Source organism: Bombus flavifrons, chromosome 6, assembly GCF_040668555.2.
Source record: "Bombus flavifrons isolate JBK064 chromosome 6, iyBomFlav1_principal, whole genome shotgun sequence".
Taxonomy (NCBI): Eukaryota; Metazoa; Arthropoda; class Insecta; order Hymenoptera; family Apidae; genus Bombus; species Bombus flavifrons.
Window position 1 is genome coordinate 3,921,811 of NC_138447.1, and position 22,878 is coordinate 3,944,688.

General features: G+C 33.4%; 3 protein-coding genes across 4 annotated transcripts; 2 read left to right on the forward strand and 1 right to left on the reverse strand.

The window, feature by feature from the left end:
• The first annotated feature begins 1,107 nt into the window (after positions 1-1,107).
• RpL18 (ribosomal protein L18) lies at positions 1,108-2,503 on the forward strand. The gene is made up of 3 exons (XM_069115291.1): positions 1,108-1,255; positions 1,779-1,985; positions 2,099-2,503. Exons 2-3 carry the CDS (start codon positions 1,845-1,847, stop codon positions 2,366-2,368), a joined length of 411 nt encoding a protein of 136 aa, XP_068971392.1. The 5' UTR covers positions 1,108-1,255; positions 1,779-1,844; the 3' UTR covers positions 2,369-2,503.
• On the reverse strand, positions 2,181-7,841 carry LOC138180931 (uncharacterized). The gene is made up of 13 exons (XM_069115293.1): positions 7,599-7,841; positions 7,087-7,486; positions 5,125-5,363; positions 4,851-4,963; positions 4,662-4,767; positions 4,522-4,593; positions 4,362-4,462; positions 4,165-4,268; positions 3,667-3,908; positions 3,420-3,595; positions 3,153-3,291; positions 2,890-3,089; positions 2,181-2,827 (listed from the first exon to the last, which is right to left on the reverse strand). The coding sequence occupies exons 3-13, from the start codon at positions 5,140-5,142 to the stop codon at positions 2,605-2,607; spliced, it is 1,494 nt and encodes a 497-aa protein (XP_068971394.1). The 5' UTR covers positions 5,143-5,363; positions 7,087-7,486; positions 7,599-7,841; the 3' UTR covers positions 2,181-2,604.
• A 26-nt stretch (positions 7,842-7,867) lies between these two features.
• Positions 7,868-17,048, forward strand: LOC138180925 (microtubule-associated protein futsch). Of its 2 annotated transcripts, none has more exons than XM_069115286.1 (11): positions 7,868-8,205; positions 9,277-9,428; positions 9,496-9,654; positions 10,227-10,639; positions 10,719-11,196; positions 11,283-11,623; positions 11,689-11,897; positions 11,983-12,268; positions 12,349-12,488; positions 12,608-12,757; positions 13,887-17,048. In XM_069115286.1, exons 2-11 carry the CDS (start codon positions 9,306-9,308, stop codon positions 17,000-17,002), a joined length of 5,415 nt encoding a protein of 1,804 aa, XP_068971387.1. In that variant the 5' UTR covers positions 7,868-8,205; positions 9,277-9,305; the 3' UTR covers positions 17,003-17,048. The 2 variants fall into 2 exon arrangements, with proteins under 2 accessions (XP_068971387.1, XP_068971388.1); XM_069115287.1 differs by having other exon boundaries at positions 11,692-11,897.
• The last annotated feature ends 5,830 nt before the right edge of the window (positions 17,049-22,878 follow it).

Here is a 22,878-nt window from a genome sequence, read left to right on the forward strand (position 1 = left end):
ATCAATCGATTGTTGACATTTAGTATTTTAATTTATGACTTTACTATATGGGTTCTACAAACTATACTTATGATTTTTTAGTAAAGCTTCAAAAAATAGTTCGTTTTCTTTATAAATTGTCTTTATAAATTATAGATTTATCTCATCTGTAGAATTAAGACTGTTTTTATATACATATTTTCTCCATTTTTGTTATTCTACACGTGCAATATAATCATGTTTTTCTTTGATAATACTAAGTAAATATTCCAGTCTTAATTTCAGTTTATTTTCTTCTCCGACGTATATTGAATATATATATTGTACTATATGTAAAAAAATTGTTCCAGTTGTACATATATATATGTATTTATAGTTAATCAAATTGAAAATGTATAGAACATGTTTCTATCTTATTCACTGCTTTTACCAAATGAAACAAATACATTTCCTTTTAGAAATTAATTTATTTCTACGTAAATAATATCGAGTGAAAATTATAAATTAATTTCTTCAAAAAATAAATTAAGAAAAATAGAAATCTAATTTACATTAATTTAAACCGTATCCAAACATATGTATGTATAATATACTAAGCACATTACTGAATATTGTACGTAGCTTAAATTAAATATTTAAAAAATGATTGTTTTATTTCTTCATGTAAAAGTGCATGTATTAAAAAAAGTTATATATATTTTTTTAACAGTTGTATATAGTAATTTCTAAAATTTATACTAAATAATTTTTTTTCTTTATCTTGGCAATTCTGATTTAGTGATACGTTTATATACGCATCAAAATTACTAATCTAGATTTATGTAAAGAATGAATAAATTTGTTTATTGTTAAGTTTATTTCCACTTTCATTTGGATGAAAAATTAACATAGATTTATACATTAAATTGTTCACTCCATAGTTTTTACGTAGTTAGTATTCATCGTGTCAATTTTCCATTCTCTAACAGCGCCCCCTTGGACATCCGTTTACACGGGTCCCTATCTGATCTGTCTCTAAGCTCGTCCGTTTCTTTTCCGGTGTATCAAAATGGTAGGGTGGTGCAGTGGCATTGTTATATTTATAAAATCAATAGAGTTTTGATTTATCTGTGTTAATCGATATAAATAAAGTTCTTTGTTAAATTTGAAAAATGTTAAAGAAAGTTAACAGAAATTATTTTCTTTACAGGGTATCGATATAAACCATAAACACGATCGGAAGGTTCGGCGCACAGAACCTAAGTCGCAAGATGTCTACTTGCGACTTCTCGTCAAAGTAAGTGTTTTATATGCATTTCTAAATATATATATTTTTTATTACCTTTAATTTTGTACCATTTGTATTCTGTATTTTATTTACAAACTAACGCCACTCTTGTAACATGTGTTGAAAATTAATTGTGTATTACGACTGATCTAATACTATATTGTTGTCATAAACACGTGAGTTTTGAAACAGATGAATTTCTTTTGCGAACCGCACTCTGTGTCAGTACTATTATAGTCTGATCCAATTTGAACGTTCGCTAGAAAAATTTAGTCAACTTTCCTATTCCGTCTTTTTTCTTTATATAAAGGCGATTATATTAGCTGACACAATGCTACTCAGAAAGTTTATAAAGTTCATATTTCTTATTAAGAAACTGTATATTATTGCGTTTTAATGCAAAGTTTGTATTGTTTTTTTTTTTTTTTTATAATTTCGTAATGAAACTGGTAAAACATTATCGTGATTTTTTATCAAAGTATCTTTTTATACAATAAAAATATAGAAGTATATGGTTTTATTTTTGTTATAGCTCTACCGTTTTCTGGCAAGACGTACGAATTCTAAGTTTAATAAGATTGTTCTTAAGAGACTTTTTATGAGTAAAATACATCGTCCTCCCATATCTCTTGCACGTATTGTCAGATTTATGAAGAAACCAGGACGGGAAAATGCTATTGCAGTAATTGTTGGTACAGTGACAGATGATGCTAGAATTTTTGAAATTCCTAAACTTACAGTAAGCAATAGAAACAATTATCAGAATTTAATTTTGAGTTTGTATAAATAAAATATGTTATTTTGTATTTGCTTGAAAAAATTATTAATGTATAATTTCATAATTTTTTATAGGTTTGTGCTCTACGTGTTACTGAAAGAGCCAGAGCACGTATATTAAAAGCTGGAGGGGAATTGATCACTTTTGATCAATTGGCATTACGTACACCTGTTGGAGAACGAACAGTTTTAATGCAAGGTCGTCGTAAAGCTCGTGAAGCAGTGAAACACTTTGGACCTGCACCTGGCGTACCACATTCTCATACAAAACCATTAGTACGCTCAAAGGGTCGAAAGTTTGAAAGAGCAAGGGGACGTAGGCGTAGCTGTGGTTATAAAAAATAAATTTTGTTTATTTGCCATCATTTATTGTACCATAAGCTTACATTGACTTGCAATATTTAGACAGTTTGTCTATTTCTATATTCTTTTATATGGCAAGTTTAGGTAGCTGGAAAATAAATGTTGGCTTCATAACAACATTTTTATACATTATTAATTCCTTCACTTTTTATGAAACCTACAAATGAAATTATAATTTCAAATAAGATGCAAATTTAGATACACCTGTAAGTAGTATTTCATGTTCCATTCTTGTTTTCTTCCGCATTTTCTATTAACTCTTCCGGTTTTTCTTCGTCGTCTGATTGTGTTTCTTCGGAAGCAGTAACATCTGGGAAGTATTGTTTTGATTCCTCTATGCCCTTTTCCAGATTTTCACTTACATGATAAGGTCCAATACCTGCAAATCCTAAAAACGCTTCACATTCTACTTTTTTTACAACACATACAAATATCTCGTATCTGAAAATCGACATTACATTTTTATTTTTAATTATAAATTTCAAATTTTCCTTAATATTTACCCTGTTCTTTCTCTTGTATTCAATTCAAATTCCGTAATATTCTTTGCTATAAGTTTTGCTTCTAGTGGCTTATCAGATTCAAAAATGCCAAAGTTAACTACTTCGTCTTCAAATTCTTGTAAAACCATTTTCAGCTCATTCTTTCTCATGTAGTCATATTTGAATACTACTATAGGTACCTTCGTAGTTTTATCTTCATACTTTAAAATTATAATATGTGACATATAATATTTATTTTAGATATATTAAAATTTAAAACTTACGTGATATGTAGTATTGGTATATGTTGGAAAAATAGTGCGAAAAACAATTGCCTTATTTCGACAATTTGGTGGTGTCCATACGATTGGAAAAATTTCATTTTCGCTTGTTATATACGCAGGGCGATGTCGACCAGCGTAACTAAAGAAAAGAAGGAAGTTGCTTAAATTTGGATTAATGTGAAAGTTAATTTTAGAATTGTCCTACCACAAATTGTGTTATGAAAAATATATAATTTTAAATATTATATGTTTTATGTATTTACGTACCATTCTTCATTAAGAATTGTTTCCGTATTGGGTAATTTCGGTTCTCCAAATAAAAGATTTAACAAGTATTTATGAATATCAATTTCTGGCTTTGTTTCGCTAACTTTTAATCGCATAAACATACATTTCCCATCTAGAAGTAGTTGTTTAGCATTTGGTGATAATACGTAATGAGACTGTAAAATTGTTTAATTTGGAAAGTCTGCTTTTGAATAATTTTTGTTAGTGACATATTAAATATTATTACTTCATTAAACATCGTAGATAGAATATCTTCATCGAGTCGTTTTCGTATTTCTTGTTCGACGGTGTAATTTCCTATTAGTATTTCTTCAACCAATTCTATGTACGGAGGGCTAGATTTTTTATCTCTTTTATGATATTCTTCATCCTTAAAAACCCACGGAAAAAGTAAAAGGCAAGTTTCTTTGCTTAGTGAAGTAGTCAGATACAACATTTCGGCTTCATACCGTGCTATAGCTTCCGCTTCTATATTAAATAGAAATTACACGAAAATTTATTATTACAAATAATGAAAATTAGACATTTCATTGTAGCGTTACATTTATATATATCTAATAACCAATTAAAAAATAAAGCGTGCATTATGTGACTCCAGGACAATAGAGTTTTCTTTATATAAAATTGAAAATAAATAAAGAAATAATGATCTGTTTGTGTGTGGGTGCAGGGTAATCGTTATAGTAATATATCTGTATCTTTTTTATGAGAGATCTTGCGAAACCTTTCCGAGCCTTCTTTGCCGTTTCTTTAGCTATTCTAGTTTCTTCAATAATTTTTAATCGTTTTATTTCTTCTGGACTTCTTTCCGATACATCTAAAGAAAACCTACACGTGTACGTTTATTTTAATAACTTCTATTTCAACAATGCTAATTTTTAATGGCTACTTGTTTTACTAAAAATTATGTATTTTACATACTCGTGTTCCTCGTTATTTTGTACTCGTTGCAATTCCATTGTTAATACTTTTAATAATTGTGGGCAGTCAGCACCAAATATAAGATTTACCATCCGACCATTCTAGTAGGATTGCATTTATTGTAGCTTTAAAATTTATCTTAATTATATATTAAACTTACGTGTATGAACATCCATGTTGGTTCACTTTTCCCTTGAAAACGTTCTAAGTTCGTGATATAATCGCACATTGCCTATATTTATAGTAATACACAGTAATTATTTACTTAACATCTATAATTATTTACAATTATAAAATTACCATGGCGTAACTCAACGTATCTCCTCCAATTTCCATTTTGATTTTTTTAAGGGTGCTTACCATTCCTGTGCAGGGTCCACTCCATTCTGAATATATGTCGACCACTGAAAAATTATTAAAAACTTTACACGTAACATTTTTTAAATTTCTATTCAAGCTCAGTTTTAAATAGGTAACTTATACATTCCTATTAACCCTGGTTTTGTAAGAAGCTTCTCCCATTCCTCGTTATTAGAAATTTCAGTTTGTAATGCCGCCGGTGTTGTCTTTTTAGCCATCTTTCGCGCAGTCTTTAAACCACCCTATAAAAAATTAATCATTTTTGAGTTCTCAAACTCTAATAGTAATCTATTTAATGATCGAAGATTTTAAATCATTTCACTAAAGTACACGAACGGAATGGAGTTTAAAAATTAATTATAATTTGCAATGATCGGAAGAACGCGGGTAAAGAGCAAAGTACCCTTTTTCGTCGCATCATGTTCGAAGTATATTAAACTTTTTTTAAAATCAAGATATTTTGTTTTTTAATAACACTGGATTTAAGTTACTATTCCTTTGATCTGTCTCGAACGAAGTGCAGGGAGGAACTGTAGTAACAGAATATCTCGTAGGAGGAGGACCATTCCCTTCCGATTTATTGCACGGGGACATCGGTGACATGGAGAACACGCAAACTCTACCGATTAAGTTGGCTTCTCGCTGCACAAATACACGCACAGATAATTACAGTACACTAGTAGCCTAAGGATAATACGATAAGAATTTCCTACGTTTTCCTGCCGACATGAAATATTAATGTTGCTCTAAATTCTGCAATTATAACTGCGTGTATCGGTACTATGGTTCATAAGGTAGCACGATTTATCGAGCTGCATGAATAGTTGCACGATAATCCTACTACATTATGAAACTCCTGTCAAAAGATATAAATTTAATCATTGTACATATTAAATCGATTATGAGACAGCAGGAAAGCTATTTTTTTTCTTTTCTATTTGAATGATGGATAGCGAGACCGCTATATTAATAGCTATATATATTACCGCTATAATATATTACTTCCGTATTCCGAGAAAAATCTTTCTCTATTTGACTTTATATTTTATTTTAAGAAATGTATATTTTAATTCCGGTTATTGCATTCTTTTTGGTTAAAAATACTACTGAAAACAAAACTTTAAATTACTAGAAACAATTTTCGTTCATGTTTTCGTTACATATATTTACTTAATAAATCAAGAATCAAAGTAAATAAATTAAAACTTTGCTGATATTTGAGCGGCGTTGGAATGTGCGTTTCTTGATCGCCACCTATCCTTGTGATGTCACGAGTATGCCTTTCTGCCTGATCGCATACGTACCCAACCATGCTCTGGTGTGTACGCGCGCCAGTGCGGTGTTGTATAGCGAATTAAGAAAGAGAGTTGTGTAGCGCCGTCGCACTCTTGTGACGTCACGATGTTCTTCGGGTATATTCGGGACATGATCCGAAACATTCGGATTGTTTAATTTTTAATTGCTTATAATTTTTACGTTTAATAATTTTTGAAAAAAGAGAATACGTATCTGAAATTTTTGCTTCCTAAATTCATCTACATAATCAGTGAAAAATGAAATATGTTCCATTAAAAATTGTATACATTTATATCTTTCTCCCTCTTAAATTTATGTTTTGTCACATAATTATATAGCATGTAAAATGTTCGTGTCTATAAGTTTTACTTCTGTTTGCTAGATAACGGCATAATTATGAAGTAACACGCAATATAGACATGCTAAAATTGCTCATGTTGAAGTTGTCTGATAGAGGAACGAGTGGATGAATTTATAATAGAAAATATATTGAAATAAGTATAATTATAAGTACAGGTATAGTGTATGCTGATCCAGATCCTCACTTTTACAGTGTTACAATACAATAGAAGAAGCTATGATATCATATTTATAGCAAAAAGGACATTACCAAAAAGTTAACCTTGTAGCTCTAGCTGAAGACTACAAGAAACAGCAACAGAAATCTACTTATAGCTCTTCTGTTTCTAGATCTTGTAAGCCAAAACAAAATTTATATTCAAGGGCACAACAATATAGACCTCTCCTTATTTCGAATTTTTTGTTTCACTAAATTCTATTCTCTTCATAACAGCGATCTCCAGGTCACGGATATACAAAAGAAGAGGTGTAGAGTTTTTCTTGATGTAATTACTTCAACAGTTCAGTTAAAATTAGTGATATCTCTTAAGAATACAATAATATAAAATAAATACAATAATATGGAATAAAATAAAATGTATACAAAAAAATATTTTTATTCATTTTTTGAAAATTATAGGCTTGATTAAATATGAAGTTTAAATTTGTTATTGTAACTCCTTAAATAAAAACTGTTATGAATTATTATGTATGTATATTGTGGACATACCGATTCAATTTAAATAGTATTGTACTCCTAGGTGGCGTTAGCATCAAGTGGTAGACTTTTATAAAAACACCGCTCTTGTAAAGTAATTTCTATGATAAAACACTGATGAATGCATCAGTCTCCGCGTAGAAAATAATGCATCGATTGGTATAATATACATACATATGTATATATTCATAATTTCTTTCAATGGTAGCTTATGTTACACAAAATATATAACTTTATATTATATTTCTCACTAACATCATGACATCTTGTTGTGTTATATTAAATATTTAATCAGCACTTTAAAACATAATAATAAAACGTGATAAAGATGATAATTTCATTTTATAATATTCAGATATTTTAGCAGCATAACATTTCAGGTTGTACAATACAAACTTGTGCAGTGCTACCACTATAATAATAAATAAAATTATTTACGTTTTACATTAATGTATATTTAATTTATTTATTAGAATAGTCCTTCTAATTTTTTCAACATTCTTAAGTTAATCTTCATAACTTACATTTTTTCTTGCATTCTAGGATTGAGAAAGATGTTATGAAAAATTCTGTTGTTTATAATCAATGTAGAGCTATGTAGTTTTAGTTTAAATAGTTCTTCCATTAAAACAAAAGATATGATTAACACGCAATTATCCATTCACATATTTTGCATACACATTTGCCGTTAATAATACAGATGAAATGAAATTTGAACATCGATTACGCCATCTAGATGTATTTTAGATACGAGTATTAGAGTTCGCTTTTCTCTTATTCTCCCCTCCTTTCCTACCATTTCCTTATCTGAATCAGCTGATTATTGTTTTCGTATTTTCAACGAATCTGACCGTTACAGTAGTTATGATACGTGATACTTTCTAACGAACGACTTTCCGGGAGAACCTCGTCGGCGCGTCAAAACGGAGAGCGGATCTGACGATCTCTTACAATAAGGAACACCATCGACGCGCTTGAATATTTCGAACAAAAAGATTAACGTTTCGCGGGCGGGGTGACATCACTATCGTTTTCTGGTTGTGTTGTGTCAGTCACTTACAGAATGACGCAGTAGAAGGTCGTCTCAGAGATGGCGAGCTTCCCAGTATGAAAATACAATTTTATGGCGAGGTAAATCGGAGATTCTATTTGCTGTTAATCCAAAAACGATCGAAACGGACAAAATTTGCTTGTGAGACAAATAATAACGGCGATCGGGAAAGGAGAGATAGCTTTGTTGTGAGAAACTGCCTTCTACCCCTTTGTTCGACGAAATGTCAGGGTCGTTATTTTAATGTCAGTGTTCATTTATTTTATTCAAATTTAATATATTCGTATTATTGCAACAGAGATCATGAAAGTTTTCGTTTCATCGTCTTTTGACATTTGTGTTTCTTTTTTACTAATCGTCCCTGAGTGTACACGACGAACAGCTGTAGTTGGATTGTGTAATATTCTTTAATAAGTAAAATAGATTCTCCCACTACTTTTCTGTTACTCATTTTTATATTATCAAATATACGGATATAATATTTCGTAAATTTCCTTATACAAATAATAACAATATCTTTGATAAATTATTTATTTCGTCGTTTCGCTTAATTTTTATCTGTTATATCTCATATTATTATTAATAGAAATGTGTGTTGCATATATTTAATATTTATGCAAATAAATTATGAATATGTAATGTATACAGATTCTTAATCTATATTTTTTGTACATTACTATACTTTTTAATTTAAATACCTGTCTTAGGTTTATATAATGTGATATTTTGGTCTTTAAATTAACAAGTTTTTCTGTTTTATATTAACACAATGTACGTAATGTATCATAAATTTAAATTATGTTTCTTCAGAGATATTTATAATTGAAATATGACCTTGTTATATAGTGATTTTTGTTAACTTTAAATAAATTTTTAACGAGAAGATTTAACAACACAAAATATCGAGTTTATTGAGATTACAGTTCATTTATTGTTTGTGGAAATTATTAAAAATTGTTTGATCATTATATTTTTATAATAATAAATAAAATAAAAATAAATGTACAATGTTGTTTCCATATATTCATCCATAATGATATTAATATAATTTTCTTTTCTTCATGACTTATTAAATATTATAAATGATTATGTAATTATTCTTTGATGCAGTAATATGTAGTTGATATTACTTTATATGTATTTATTGTTAGGTAAAAATATTCAGTTTGGGAAAGAAAAAATGTCTGCAGACTCTCCAAGGCGTGGTGTGCATAAAGGAGTACAAGTTGTATCACCTCAGCCAATAGTTGATCGTTCAATTATAGATAGTGTTGCAGGAATAATTAATGATATTGTTCCACAGGTTGGTACATTAAAATATTCTGTTGATGATCTTTTATTAAGATATATATTACGTTGTTTAAATATAGGCTTATACTGGCACACCAAATCCTGAGAACAAAGAGTCTATATCATGGGCAAGGTTTGAGTATGCAGACATTAATGATCCTACCCTGTATCCAGACTACAATGAAGGCTCTAATACACCACCTTTATTATTGGTACTTGGCTATACAACTGGAGTTCAGGTTTGATCTTGTTCACTTGTCCTTTGAGTATTTACATTACTTGTGCAAAAGATTGTGTGTTAAAATAATTTTTTGCAATGTCTTTGGTGTTTTTTAAAAGTTATATGCAATTTAGACAGTCTTAAAGTAGGAAATATTCTTTAAAGAACATATATGAATATGTATCAATTGAAATATGATTTAAGTTAAGTGTACATATTAGATACTGAGCATGAGGGGTCTTTATAGATTTATCAAGTTTCTAATTATAGAACACTGTTCTTGTGTAGTAGCTTTAAAACTGTGTCTGTGTTTATGAATGACTTGAATCTTATTTTATCTAGGAGGCATAATATGTAAACAAGCACATTCATTATCAAAATAACAAGGTACATGTAGTTTGCAGAGATAATAATATGATATTTGAAGTTTGATCATATAAAAGAATTCATATATTTAAGTTGAGCATTTATGCTTTAAACTTTGTTTAGAAGACTCATAATTATTATAGAATATAATGTTGTTTCTTATATTATAATTTTGTTCTAAAAGTGATATTGTAAAGTCAAAGTAACAAATATTATTTAATATAGGTATGGTTGATAGCAGCAACCGGAGAAGGAACTGAAGTGTTATCATGGCGACAAGGTGTTGTTCGTACTCTGAGAATTTTACCAAATCCAAAGACTGATGATGAACATGTTGATTTGTTTGAATTGAAACGGCCAATGGTAGCAATATGTGATTCAGCTGGACCTGGACCACAATTTTGCAACATTAGTTTCATTTCATTAAAAACTGGGGAACAAGCTAAAAGCATAAAATTTAAAAATCCTGTTTGTGACATTTTGGTAAATAAACGATCCATAGTAGTAACATTTTTAGAAAAGATCGCGGTGTTCGATGCTCGAACATTGGAAGATGTATTAACAGTTACTACTTGCTATGCCAGTCCTGGTCCAAATCCAAATCCTGTTACTTTAGGCACAAGATGGCTTGCTTACAGGTAAAAATCCCCACAATTATAAAATCTTAGCAGTTATTTAAAGTAAATTACGTTTCGTTATAATAGAAAATATTTTTAGCGAAAAAAAGTTACTACCAGCAAAAAGAAGTAGCGGTGGTTGCGAAAGTGAAGGAGTTCAAAGTTATACAGCAACTGTTCTATACGCGGCAAAATCTTTAGGAAAAGGATTGCGTGGTTTGGGGGAAACAGTTGCATCCAGTTTAACTGGCAATTCAGTATCACCAGTAGTCATTAATAATACCAGCAGTGATGTAACTCAACCAGGAGTGATTACGATATTAGATCTCCAAGCAGCAAAAGAGGAGAAAGAATTAGACGATGCGAATATAGAGACTGTCGTTGCTCATTTTACTGCCCATAGTGATGCAATCGTTGCTATGACTTTTGATTTAAGTGGTGCATTGCTAATGACCGCTGACAAAAGGGGGCATGATTTTCATGTATTTAGAATTCAGCCACATCCAGGTGGTCCCACTTTGGCAGCAGTACATCATTTGTATATTCTACATCGTGGAGATACGACTGCGAAAGTGCAGGTACATTAAAATCCTTTAAATCAAATTTTAATGTCTGTGCTTTTAAGACTTTATGTATTTTAAAGATTCGTGTTTTATTATAATAGGATATGGCTTTTTCGAGTGATACTCGATGGGCTGCGATATCAACTGTGCGGGGCACTACTCATGTGTTTCCTGTTGCACCATATGGTGGACCAGTAGGAATACGAACTCATTCCACACCTCATGTTGTAAATAGACTTTCAAGATTTCATAGAAGTGCAGGTTTAATGGACGACGGCACCAGATCTCATTCTCCCGTATCTCATACAGAGCTGCCTTTATCAGTGTATCCATATTCTAATCCAAGGCTCCCTCCGTACCCTCATCCAACTGTACTACATCCTCTGGCACAAATACGACAACCATCTTCATTGAATCACATAAACAGTCAAGTTCAACAAAGGTAATTATTAATTATCTACGGAATTTACTATTATTGGGTAAATTTATTTGTCGTATATTATATAGCAGGCCACAGCAACGACAACGATTGCACTCGGACGATAGTGGAACATTACCATTAAAAATATGTGCTTGTTTTGCACCTCCAAGAGCTTGGATGTATGCGCAAAGGGAATCTACTGCAAAAGTTATGAAGAGAGCAGTTGATTCTTTGTTTATTATGGCGTGTCACGGAAATATGATACAATATGATTTAGAACCCAAACCAGCTGCAGGTGAATAAAATATTAATTTAAGTCAGGATTGATGTCAATATATATTTATTATAATATATAAGTACTATTTAATGACACATTTTAGGTATACCAAAAGAAAAAGTATGTGACGATACGATGATAGAATTAGAGGTCGAAGCCAAAGGTCAATGGCCTCTTCTAAGATCTCCGAATTCTTTAGAGATTGTACCACCTTTGCCAACGTCTAGCCCTTTACTAAATGTCAATATTATACCGAAAGACATTCAAGATGGCGATTTAGCGGAGGATCGTTGGTTAAGTCAAGTAGAAATTGTAACACACGCTGGTCCACATAGGCGACTTTGGATGGGACCTCAGTTTGTTTTTAAAACCTATAATGCAACTAGTGGGTTAGTTTTCTAGAGATATAACATATGTAACATTGTTTTTAAGATTGTAACATCATTACAATAAAATTTTATTAATGTAGAGCTACTGTGAATCTTGTCGAAGCAGAGGCTGTTGAAATTGGAGTAACCGGTGGATCTCGTCCTGCGAGATCAAATCCAGTCAATATGCCGCATGCTGCATCCAGATCATTGGTACCTGTGGTCATTGATGGATCAGGAAGTAAGTTTATATTATTTATTAATTTTGTTTATATTTATTTTTGTTGTTAAGATTAAATTTGTATTCAATTCATTTAATATTTGTACTGCACGTTTATGTGGATTCCTTTTATTGTTTAGGCAGTTATGAGCAGTCTCCAAGATTTATGGAAGCGTATGGTGATCCCTTAGATAGTGAAAATGCTGGTGTTGGCGGTGGTGAAAATCAATTGAGAGAAGATTTGGCCGAAGCTATGCTAGAAACGTCGATCGCACCACACCGTGCTCCAGGTAAGTAATCATTACATGGAACTTGTGATGCTTTGCTTTGAAGTAGAAGATCACGAATCCTGATATATCCCAATTGCCGATATTTCGTAAAATTTCTATACATTGTTGTGATTAGTAAGAACGAAAGCATTTTATATGATTTGGATATTTGGAAACTTATATTTCTGAGTGCCTCAAATACGCGATTTTAATAGATTCTTGAATTTACGGTTCTTACAATCGTGAAGATCTTCCTGCTAAATGCAGTAAAGTTAATTCCAACGTGACTAAATTAATTTTATCTGTTTAAACGATCATCACTGATTTCAATTACGTCTTGATGGGAAAAATTGTAAAACGCAAAATATAGATCACGTTTTACTTTATTCTAGAAACTTGTAATTTGAATTTGTGGGAGTGTTTGATAATTTTTCCAAGCTCGTACTTTTAAATACCGATACGATACTTGTGCTTTCTGCATTTGGTGACGGATGATTGTTAGATTGTAAGTTTGTGTGGATACAGAACTGGCCAGAGGCAGGTATCTCCGTTTCCCCCCCCCCCCTCCCCTTTATCGATACTACATCTAATCACTAACAACGATACATTTTATCAACGTCTACCCTTTAAGTCGAGGTAAATAGTTGCGAATAGCTGCGGGCAGTCGCAGTTACTAATCCTATAAGAATCTTTTTCTTTTTGAAGTACCAATGAACACGAAAAAAATTACATAGGTTGAAAGCAACTGTTCTAACTTGTTCTCTTTGTAATGTATCATTCGATCTCGACACGTATATTGTGACGTGAAGTTTGTGTTTTTGTGGTGTGCAGTGTGACGACTCGGATCGAGTATATATATCAGCTTTACATTAGAAGTCAAGATTAATTACTCTTTTATTTTCTCTCTTTCTCTCTTTATCTTTCACGTACCCCATTCTCGTAACTCTGTATTTCCTCATGATGCAACATTTGAATTAGTATTCGATAATGTCACTTAAAATCTCTCTCCATTGCCGAGCCGTATCGAGAACAGTAATACCTCATTATACCTCAGGCGATGCATCTCATAAAAAAGGCCAAACAGAAAAACAAACAAGGGAGATATTGTGACTCGATATTGATACCTGCCAACGGCTTTTTCTGTTACTAGGGAGGCGATCGGTATTTGAGAGGGTGGGTCAACCGGTAACTAAAGTCGTCAACCCTCTGGGCACCGTGATTACTGTATCGGCCGATGAGGAGGACATTAACTCCAGTCAGGAGTTCGATTTCGCGGAGGAGAGCCACGTGCCGGAACCACCTAGGAGCGTGTGCGCCGAAGAAGGTCCGGCTTCTCTCGGCGATTTCGAGCCGGAGAGTCAAACTCTGCGCGATCTCACCGAGATCTGTGCGGAAATGCGCTCAGCTGGCGAGCCTGCGATCGACAGCGTGCCGGATGAGAACATCTGTGAGGTGAAGGAGAGAAAAGCGTTGTGCGTCGAGATTGCTTCTATTACGAACCCTGGGAACTCTACTATTGACTTCGAGAAAGAAGAAGCCTTCCGCGATGTACCGACCAGCTTGAGTCTGTGCGTAGAACAGGGTGAAATCCCCAGCAGTCCTATGACCCAGGCAAAGGAAGCTGCTTGGTGCAGGAAAGTTGATAAAAGGGAAGACAGAGGGGCTCACGAGAGGAACGTATCCGAGGCACAATACGTAGTCAACTATGATGAGGATAATGTAGTTTTGATGGAAAATAAGGTAGCTCATGAAAAAAAGAATACGTCGGTGCATTGTAAAACTGAGAGTAAAAAAACATGCGAGTTTGAAAAGGTTGCGAAGAAGTCGGAGAAGATCGGGTCCTCTGTATGTTCTAGTAAACGAACCGAGACTAAGAAGTATATTCTAAAAGAACACGGAGATAGTATCATTATTGAAGACATTGCTTGCGACGATCCTAGGAATGATTGCATCCAGAAGGAAGGATGCGGAAAAAGCGTGATCGAAGATACGGATAGTAAAAATTCTGAAAGTAAAAGCAGAGAGTATTTGAAAGAAACTGTAATTGGGAAATGTAAAAACAAATCAAAGTCTTCCACGGCTCAGAATTACAAAGAAAAAGTTGAATTTCTTGTGGAAAGCAAAAGTTCGTTGAAGCAGGTAGAACCGATCATAGAAATGGATGTTGTAATCGAAGAAACCGATAAGAAGGAAGATTTCAAGCCGACTGAAAGTGCGGATGTATTGACTAAAGAAACCGATAAATATAAATCATCAACATCGGACTCGAACGACGATTTCAGTTCCAGTGAATATCACATCGTAGATACATCTTGTTGCAACATTGGTACTTCGATTCAGTCCGACGAAGACATTGAACATATCCAAAGCTCCGAGATCACTCAATTACAGCAGGCTGAATGCATCGACAGCGATAAATGCGTGGACGTGATAAGTTGCGCAGGTTCTTCACCTATTATGCAGAGGAAGAACAGCAAGAATACGATATCTGATGACGATATAGAGTACATACATGCTTCTGAACTAGTAGAAACATCTGACAAAATTTGCAAAGAAGATTCGAAATTTGAAATTGGTAAAGCTAGCGATAGTGAATCGACCACGACAAGGATTAAATCTTCATCGTCTGACGACGATATGGAACACATACACCATTCGGACGTCTATGATGTACCATCTGAAAGACCTAAGGATGCGTGTGAAAGAAGCACGAGGAGATCTCAGGAGATTACAGCAGAATCAGCGTTGGCATCTAAGAATGCTAAGAAGACAAAGGATATCGTAGTGATCGAAAGCGACACATCGGATGCTGATGTGACTGTAATCTTTAAACCGGTTGATAGTTGGAAGAATAAGAGTACAGAGAGAAAAGAGGAATTGGAAGAATCTGATAACACAAAAGATATCCTGGCTACTGAAAATGTTAGTCCACTAAGAAAAACTAAGGTTCGTTCAGCTAAAACATCTCCTTCAAATGTCGCATCCAAACGATCGCAAGCAGGAATCGAGATAATCGACATCGACGCGATGCAGAAAGCTGAGATGAAAGTACTAATCGATACTACATCCGTTTCTGAATGTAAGATCCTCGCTGGACCCGAGGTCTGTGGGACTCGTGCGAAGAAGTATCGGAAAAGTAAGAAAACCACCAACGAAAGTAACGTACAAATTTCCGAAGCTTCCATCGAGCCTGTAAAACCTGTTGAAGATGTTTCAAAGGAATTAAGCTCGCAAGAGCCGTTGCCTGAATTTTCCTGGAGCGCTGTAGTAAAGAAGAAAAATGGTTCTCCCGTGGCTGAGTCAGAAACGCGAAGAGAAGATAAAGTCGAGGATGATAAGCTGAAAACCGGATCGTTCAATCCTATCGAAGTCTCGTCGTGCACGCCTATCTTGGAGAAAATAGAGTCTTTGAAGAAGAAGATACACGAGTCTTCGTTGAGAAAGAATTTAGACAAAAAGAGTTCGAGTTCTCAGATGGTAGACAAAGTTCGAGAGGGTAACTTGGAATTATATCCCGAAGAGGAAATTTCCTGGAGCTCTATCGTCAAAAAGAAAAACACTTTCTCTGCAGAGAATGAGACAAAGAAGGAATCTGATCTCGATCTAATAGCGGAAGACGCGAACAATGAAGAAAGGAAAATTTGTCGAAAAGAGGAATCTTCGACTGATCCATCCTCGACGATGGTGAATCAATTGAAAGAAGCTGTTAAGGAAACAACCGTGGAAGAATCATTTGTACATGCGACAGAAGGATTTGGGAGTTCGATCGTTAAAAAAAAACCTGTTTCCACCACAGAAAGCGAGTCTACGAGAAAGAAAATTGGTGAACAGAAAATTCACAAAAAGCTGGATCTACCGACCAATTTGTCGGAAATTAAAAATGAGCACGAGACAAACTCATCTGCAAGTGAAAGCATCTCATCCGAGAAAGTTTCCAAATTAGAAGCTGTAAGCGAGATCGATGAGAAAGTTCCAAACGATTCAAACAAGTGGAATGTCGGTGGACCGTTGGTAGGTGCAACGTTTGCGAAAGAAGATTCCTCGGAACCTGAAAGAGATACCGAGCCAGAGAAGAGGAGCGATTCAGAGCAGGAGATCGTGCCTGAACGTTCGACTTCTTCGGACGAGTTGAACCCAAACGTGGTGCTCACGAACGTCGAAGGAGAGTATTCGGGTCGTGAGACAGCTGAAAGGAGCGCGACGAATAGCTTAGCTTGCGCCACGTCCAAGAAAGGCAATAGGTCGAAGAAAAAAAAACGCAGATGAGTAGAGGATTGCATGGATGTACCTAGGGCCAGCCTTGCCCTTTACATACTCCTGATGCAAGTAACTGGAGCTGATTAGCAGGAGTATAAACCGGGAACAATTCGCGTTTCCGATTTTCATTCTAATCAAGTTAGCATGCTCGTTTTATCGGAGAACAATTATCTTAGGAAGCACGTGTTATATAATCACTTTTCACGAGTGGAGCAAGCTGTAGCTCCGTTTTCATGGAACGACAAGTGTCTGGCATCTTGTCAGATTTGATATTTTTGAAAATATTTTCTAAAAAAAAAAAGAGGAATTATCGAACAAAATAGAAATAGCAGTAGTACATATATGTTGATTTAGTAACCGCGTTAGAAAAGAATCAACATGAAAGAACGTTCTAGAGGCACTCGATGAAATTTCCTATGATAATAACAAGGGCAAGGCTGTAATCATTGGATTTACGTCCGCTAATATTCGAGTTGAATTTGTGGAACAAATAAACAATTGGAAATAACACACACACACGCGCGCGCGCGCGCGCGAACATGAACACACACACACACACTTAACACTCAGCCAACCGCGCGCGCCGCAGCGAGCTATACGTTTCCATCGCGCTCGGATAAGCCAATCTATGCGCTGTCCACCGCGCATTTTTCCAAGTATCGAAGATTAATATTCACTATTTAAAAAACACAGAAGTCTAAAAGTTATTTAAATGGTTAATTATATTTCGCGGTGAAGATTTATTTAAAAATTATTTATTTCACATATTGTTTATATAAAATATCAAATTAAAAGTATATATTAAAAGTATAAAAAAATATAGGTAAAATTAAAAACATTAAAGATAACACGACTTGAACGTGAAACTAAAAATTCATAATGCATTTTAATATTTTTTTACAATGTGGTATCGTTAGATTATATCATTATTTAGTCATGATTGATAGTGTAACTTGTTAATTAATTTTAAATTAAATTTTAATTTAAAATACACCACTAAATTGGTGTATTTTATTATATACCGTACTTTATAAAAGTAGAAAAAGTGGCGCAATTAATTGGGAACAATTCCAGGTAAACAAGAACTGATAATAACAAAAAAAAAAAAAAGAAAACACGTTGCTAAAGTCAGAAAGGGAGATTTCTCCGTTCGGTCACGCAACGATGTTCTTCACAGAGGGAAGATTTCCCTATTCGGTTGGCTGTAAGTGTTAAAATAAGAAAAGAAACTTCTATATACAAAGTATATCATATTGGACCTACTTCAAGAGTGGACAGAAGGCATAAAAACAATGAGAAAGGTTCATATCAACATATGTTTTATCTGACCTTGTTCCAAATTTATAGCCATTTTTCGTTTTAAATCCATAACTGCCTATTTCATAGAAGATGGTCCATACTCAATGGCCATTCTCGATCTGTATTATTCAACATACACGTGGAATTTTTGAAAAATTGCGAAATTCTTTGACACGACGAAAGTAGTCGTTTCATTGAACAGTTGCGGGTTATTGAAATGTTAAAGTGGCTATAAATTCGAAAGAAAGCCAGATCGGACTCATGTCCATATGTGAACTTTTTTCATTGTTTTTGTGCCCCCTGTTCACTCCTGCAGTCGGTTCCACATATTGTGATGCACCCTGTATATGTAAATATATATATACGTACACATAGATATCTAAAGTAAAATCAAAACGAGAAAAAAAGAGAAAAAAAAATGAAACACATATAGCGATTTCTGTTCCGACTGCCTTACATCGACGTCGAGTCGAACGAGAATGCGTTGTACGTTGTCCGTGTAGTGCATACGAGAAGTGTTCTAGCTTTTTATTACGATCGATGAAATTCAGATGAAACGGACGAATCGATTCGTAGCCATTCACCGATAATTTAAGCACTTTAAATACTTCTTTAATACGGCGACTGCCTTGTGTTTCGATTAGTACTATTAAAGGATTTTCACGTTATTAGTTCCAAGAATCTTTATTTATAAATGATATGAAACTTTCTGGAGAAAGAGAATAGAAAAGATCAAAATTTTACTACCTTTTATTGGCAATATAATGAACAAATTTCTTTAATCTGACATGGTTTTTACGTAATAAGTATGTGCAGCCCTAACACAAAGAATGTACAGTAGTATTTTTATGAATATATTATATGCGATATACGAAACTTTTTAAAATTTCACTATCATTGTAGTGACACCAGTATCGTGATTGCATTTGTAAAATTTGAAAACCAAATCAATCCAAAGCTATATATAAAAGTAACAAGACATTTCTTACAAACATAACACTTAGTTATAACAGCATGAATCATGGTTTTAAACATACAGTTAGTACTAAAGATAGTTTCACTAATTATTGCGTCTTGTTAATAACCGCAATAATCGTGTCTCGTTACAATGTTAATAAAATTTCAAAATGTTTTTTTATAAAACATACAATATATCCACAAAAAGTTTCCATAAGTGTTCAAATATTATTGTGAGCTACTGTAGTTACAAGGGCGGAAAAGTGGAAATTCTCATTTTAAAGTTGAATTTTAAAATTGAATTTAATTGCATTCATATGATAATGAATATAAATTCGTTATCATCAGTGTATTGCGTATAAAAATTGGTTAAACGTTGTCATTCCCCATTTTGCTATAAAAAATCTATTATTTAGGAAAAATAAAGAGGAAAAGAGGAAAAGAAAAAAAAAAGATATTGAGAACTAATAGCACGAGCAAGTTGTATACATATGAGGGGTTCAGAAGAAGCCGCATTGATCAACTCTGTAAGTTGAAAAATATAGAAAAGTGATGTTATAAACACTGTTTCTTAGATTTGCCTTAAAGTTTACTATTATTTGTGTCATCTTCTTGTGATAAATGAATTTAAGAATTGAACATTAATCATGAATTTATGTAGTGAAATTATATAAATTAACAAAAAGTGGAATTCGATCAGTGTGGCTTTTCACAGATTTATTATAATACACGTTTCGGTTTAGCACAAAGCTACTCGCATCCTCCTCCATACAAAAATGTGTCCGATCGAGATCGTCGCGCTCGTCTCTATTTTTTATATCCGCCGTAGAGACATGCTTTCCATGAAAGCTATCCGTAATATATTTTCACGGATCCAGAGGAAATTTGTTGGAACCGATTAATCGCGTTTAACGAATGAAAACTTCCCTCTGGCTGTTCCGAGTTCTCCGGGAATTTTAACGATTTGTTTATGCAACAGCCCTGTATATTGCGAAGTGAGATATCTATTTCTAATATAGTAAAAGATCGAGTTTCGCTAAGTGGTGTTGAGACTTGGATAAAATTAGCTGAAAAATCGTTGTTCTTCGTTTTCGTCGATTATTATATCGACCGTCGTATATCCGAACGAGGAAATGGTCTTTGGTTGATATTCGTGGAAACTTTTTTTTCTGAATGAAAGAAATTCGTTGATAACGATTAGTTTAGAAACGGTATCGGTAGAATGAAACGTATAAAATAAGTGTTATATAAAGTATACCTAAATTGTATTACATTGCGTTATACATATATGCGTATCTACGTATAAAAATTCGACTATTTTGCAAAAAAATTTGCTTTTGAATCCAAAGGATTTTAGTTGATTTGTGATACAAATCGTGCGAAACAAGCGAACATTCACTGCATATTTTATTGTGAAGATCATCGATGGTATAAATCCATAATTCATATAATGATTGGATGTTTGTCGTGTAATATCGATGTGCGTAAAGTACGAGCGTAATAATTCTTGCATCGTATACGAACAAGAGTTTGTCGTGTAATATCGATGTGCGTAAAGTACGAGAGTAATAATTCTTGCATTGTATACCAGCAAGGGTTTGTCATGTAATATCGATGTGCGTAAAGTGCAAGCGTAATAATTCTTGCATTGTATACGAGCAAGAGTTTGAAAAGGGAAACGGGATTCTGTATGTATGTCATATCGATCCAGAATTTCGGTTCCAGTATGCTAGATAATCTTTTCATTTGTCGTACCTGGTTACGTACGCACGTTCTTGGTTCTTTTCAAAAGCTTTCGAATTTATAATATTTAATATCTTAATAGTTTCCATTCACTAAGGACGCAACAGATAAATTCATCCCATTGATTCAATTCTCGAGATTACTACGTTTATCGTGTGGTAGATGTCAGTGGTTTCAGAAACTTCTCGAAATTGTAAATACTCGAGGTTCTTGCTACAATCTCTTACCTCGATATCTTTTCGATACAATTTCTGCGTAGGTGTTAAATCATACGAACGACAAAATAGCATATATATATTTTTGACACGTTTCATCACAGATAACTACCCTCTTTAAACCCGTAACCGCGAATTAGGTGTTGCTAGGTAACCTTGGAAACAAAAGGCGAAAGAATTCCTGAAGAGCCAAAGATGGGTTGTAATCGATTAGTTGCATAAGCGGAAACGTTAGTAGTGTGGGGACTATAGTTTTATTTTCAGCACTTTAATAATCCAAATGACATGTAATTTCGTGAATAATACCTTATGCCGCAGAATTGTTCGTTTAGTTTCACGGAGAAGTTGTTAGTATCGCGGATCCTTAGTGAAAATAGGTATCTTAGAACAATTTTAACAAATACACAATAGCACTGTACAGTTGTATTACGCGAATCGAGGAATATCGTTATTATTTCTATGTTCTATTTAATACTTTCACGGAGAAGAGGTTCTCATTTCATATAAGATATTTTGTAGTTGGTGGCATAATCGGTAAAGGGTTGATTCTACATGAAGAAGGGACTTTGTTTCCGAGAAAATTGACTTAAAATATTTGCCTGGTATATCTGAGTTAATCTTCGCTTGATTTTTATCTATGGAGCAATATTAAATTCATTATGTATTCCGAAGAAATTAAAAGTATCATACAATCAAAATATATGATTGTTTTAGAGTTCGAGCAAAATTTTAGTCTATCTTGTTGGCTTATTTTTCATGCAGAATTACCGCTTTCTGATTGTACCAACGATCAAAGAAAATCGAGAAGTCTTTGACCAAGATCTTCGACTCTATTGCTTAGTCCAATTCTTTTCTGTACGTTTCCCTGTTTTTTTTTTCTACAAGTAATCATGTTCTATTTATATGTTTTCTTTCAGAGGATTTGGCCAAAATCTCTGATATCTCTTCTTTCTTCCTTCCTTTTATGTTTTTTTGCCTTTTGTTGAACATTTTGATCACCGATCGGTTGAAATCACTCTCGTGTTTAATAGAGAATCATGTGTCGAGCAACAAATCGATTGTTCGTTTATATAGATATAAATATATATATATATATAACTTCTAACTCGTTAGAGTTTGTTGCTAGTACAAATGAAAAACGATGAGATCTTTTCGGTGGAACGAACAAGGTCTCTTTTCGAGGATTTAGCCGTGAGATTTAGTACAAAGCTTCTAATCATCACTTTCGTCCTCGTAAATGCTGTGATTATGTTTCGTGATTCACTGTATTTATTCGCTGCTACGTCGAGGGAAACGATATTTCATGATATTTTCCCCCTTTCTTTTTTTCCATGAAAAAACAACGAACAAAAATGTCGAAAAGTAGGTGCAATGTTTTTAAGGATGATATCGTTCTTCAAGCTTATTTTTATTAGAATTTCAACGACGATTTCTTTAATTCCTTTACCGATGGAAGATTTCTTTACGAGTGTAGTATGTAAAAATGATGGAATGTATTTATTAATTCGAGTTGGGGCAATCATTAGCAGTAACTTACTTATAGTAACTTTTTGTCACGTGTACGCTATTCTTGATGCGGTGAGTTGTCTTTGTTAACATTTTCCTTGCTTCGTTCTTTTTTTATATTTTTTCGAATTCATGTGGTTTTGAAGGAAAGCAAGAATCGAAGGA

Coding starts and splice junctions, on each gene's coding strand:
- RpL18 (XM_069115291.1), top strand. CDS start 1,845: ATGAGTAAAATACATCGTCCTCCCATATCTCTTGCACGTATTGTCAGA. Junction 1,986..2,098: donor TTGAAATTCCTAAACTTACA/GTAAGCAATAGA, acceptor AATTTTTTATAG/GTTTGTGCTCTACGTGTTAC.
- LOC138180931 (XM_069115293.1), bottom strand. Junction 4,463..4,521: donor CAACATGGATGTTCATACAC/GTAAGTTTAATA, acceptor CAATCCTACTAG/AATGGTCGGATGGTAAATCT. Junction 3,596..3,666: donor TATCTACGATGTTTAATGAA/GTAATAATATTT, acceptor ACAATTTTACAG/TCTCATTACGTATTATCACC.
- LOC138180925 (XM_069115286.1), top strand. CDS start 9,306: ATGTCTGCAGACTCTCCAAGGCGTGGTGTGCATAAAGGAGTACAAGTT. Junction 9,655..10,226: donor GCTATACAACTGGAGTTCAG/GTTTGATCTTGT, acceptor TATTTAATATAG/GTATGGTTGATAGCAGCAAC. Junction 11,197..11,282: donor ATACGACTGCGAAAGTGCAG/GTACATTAAAAT, acceptor TTATTATAATAG/GATATGGCTTTTTCGAGTGA.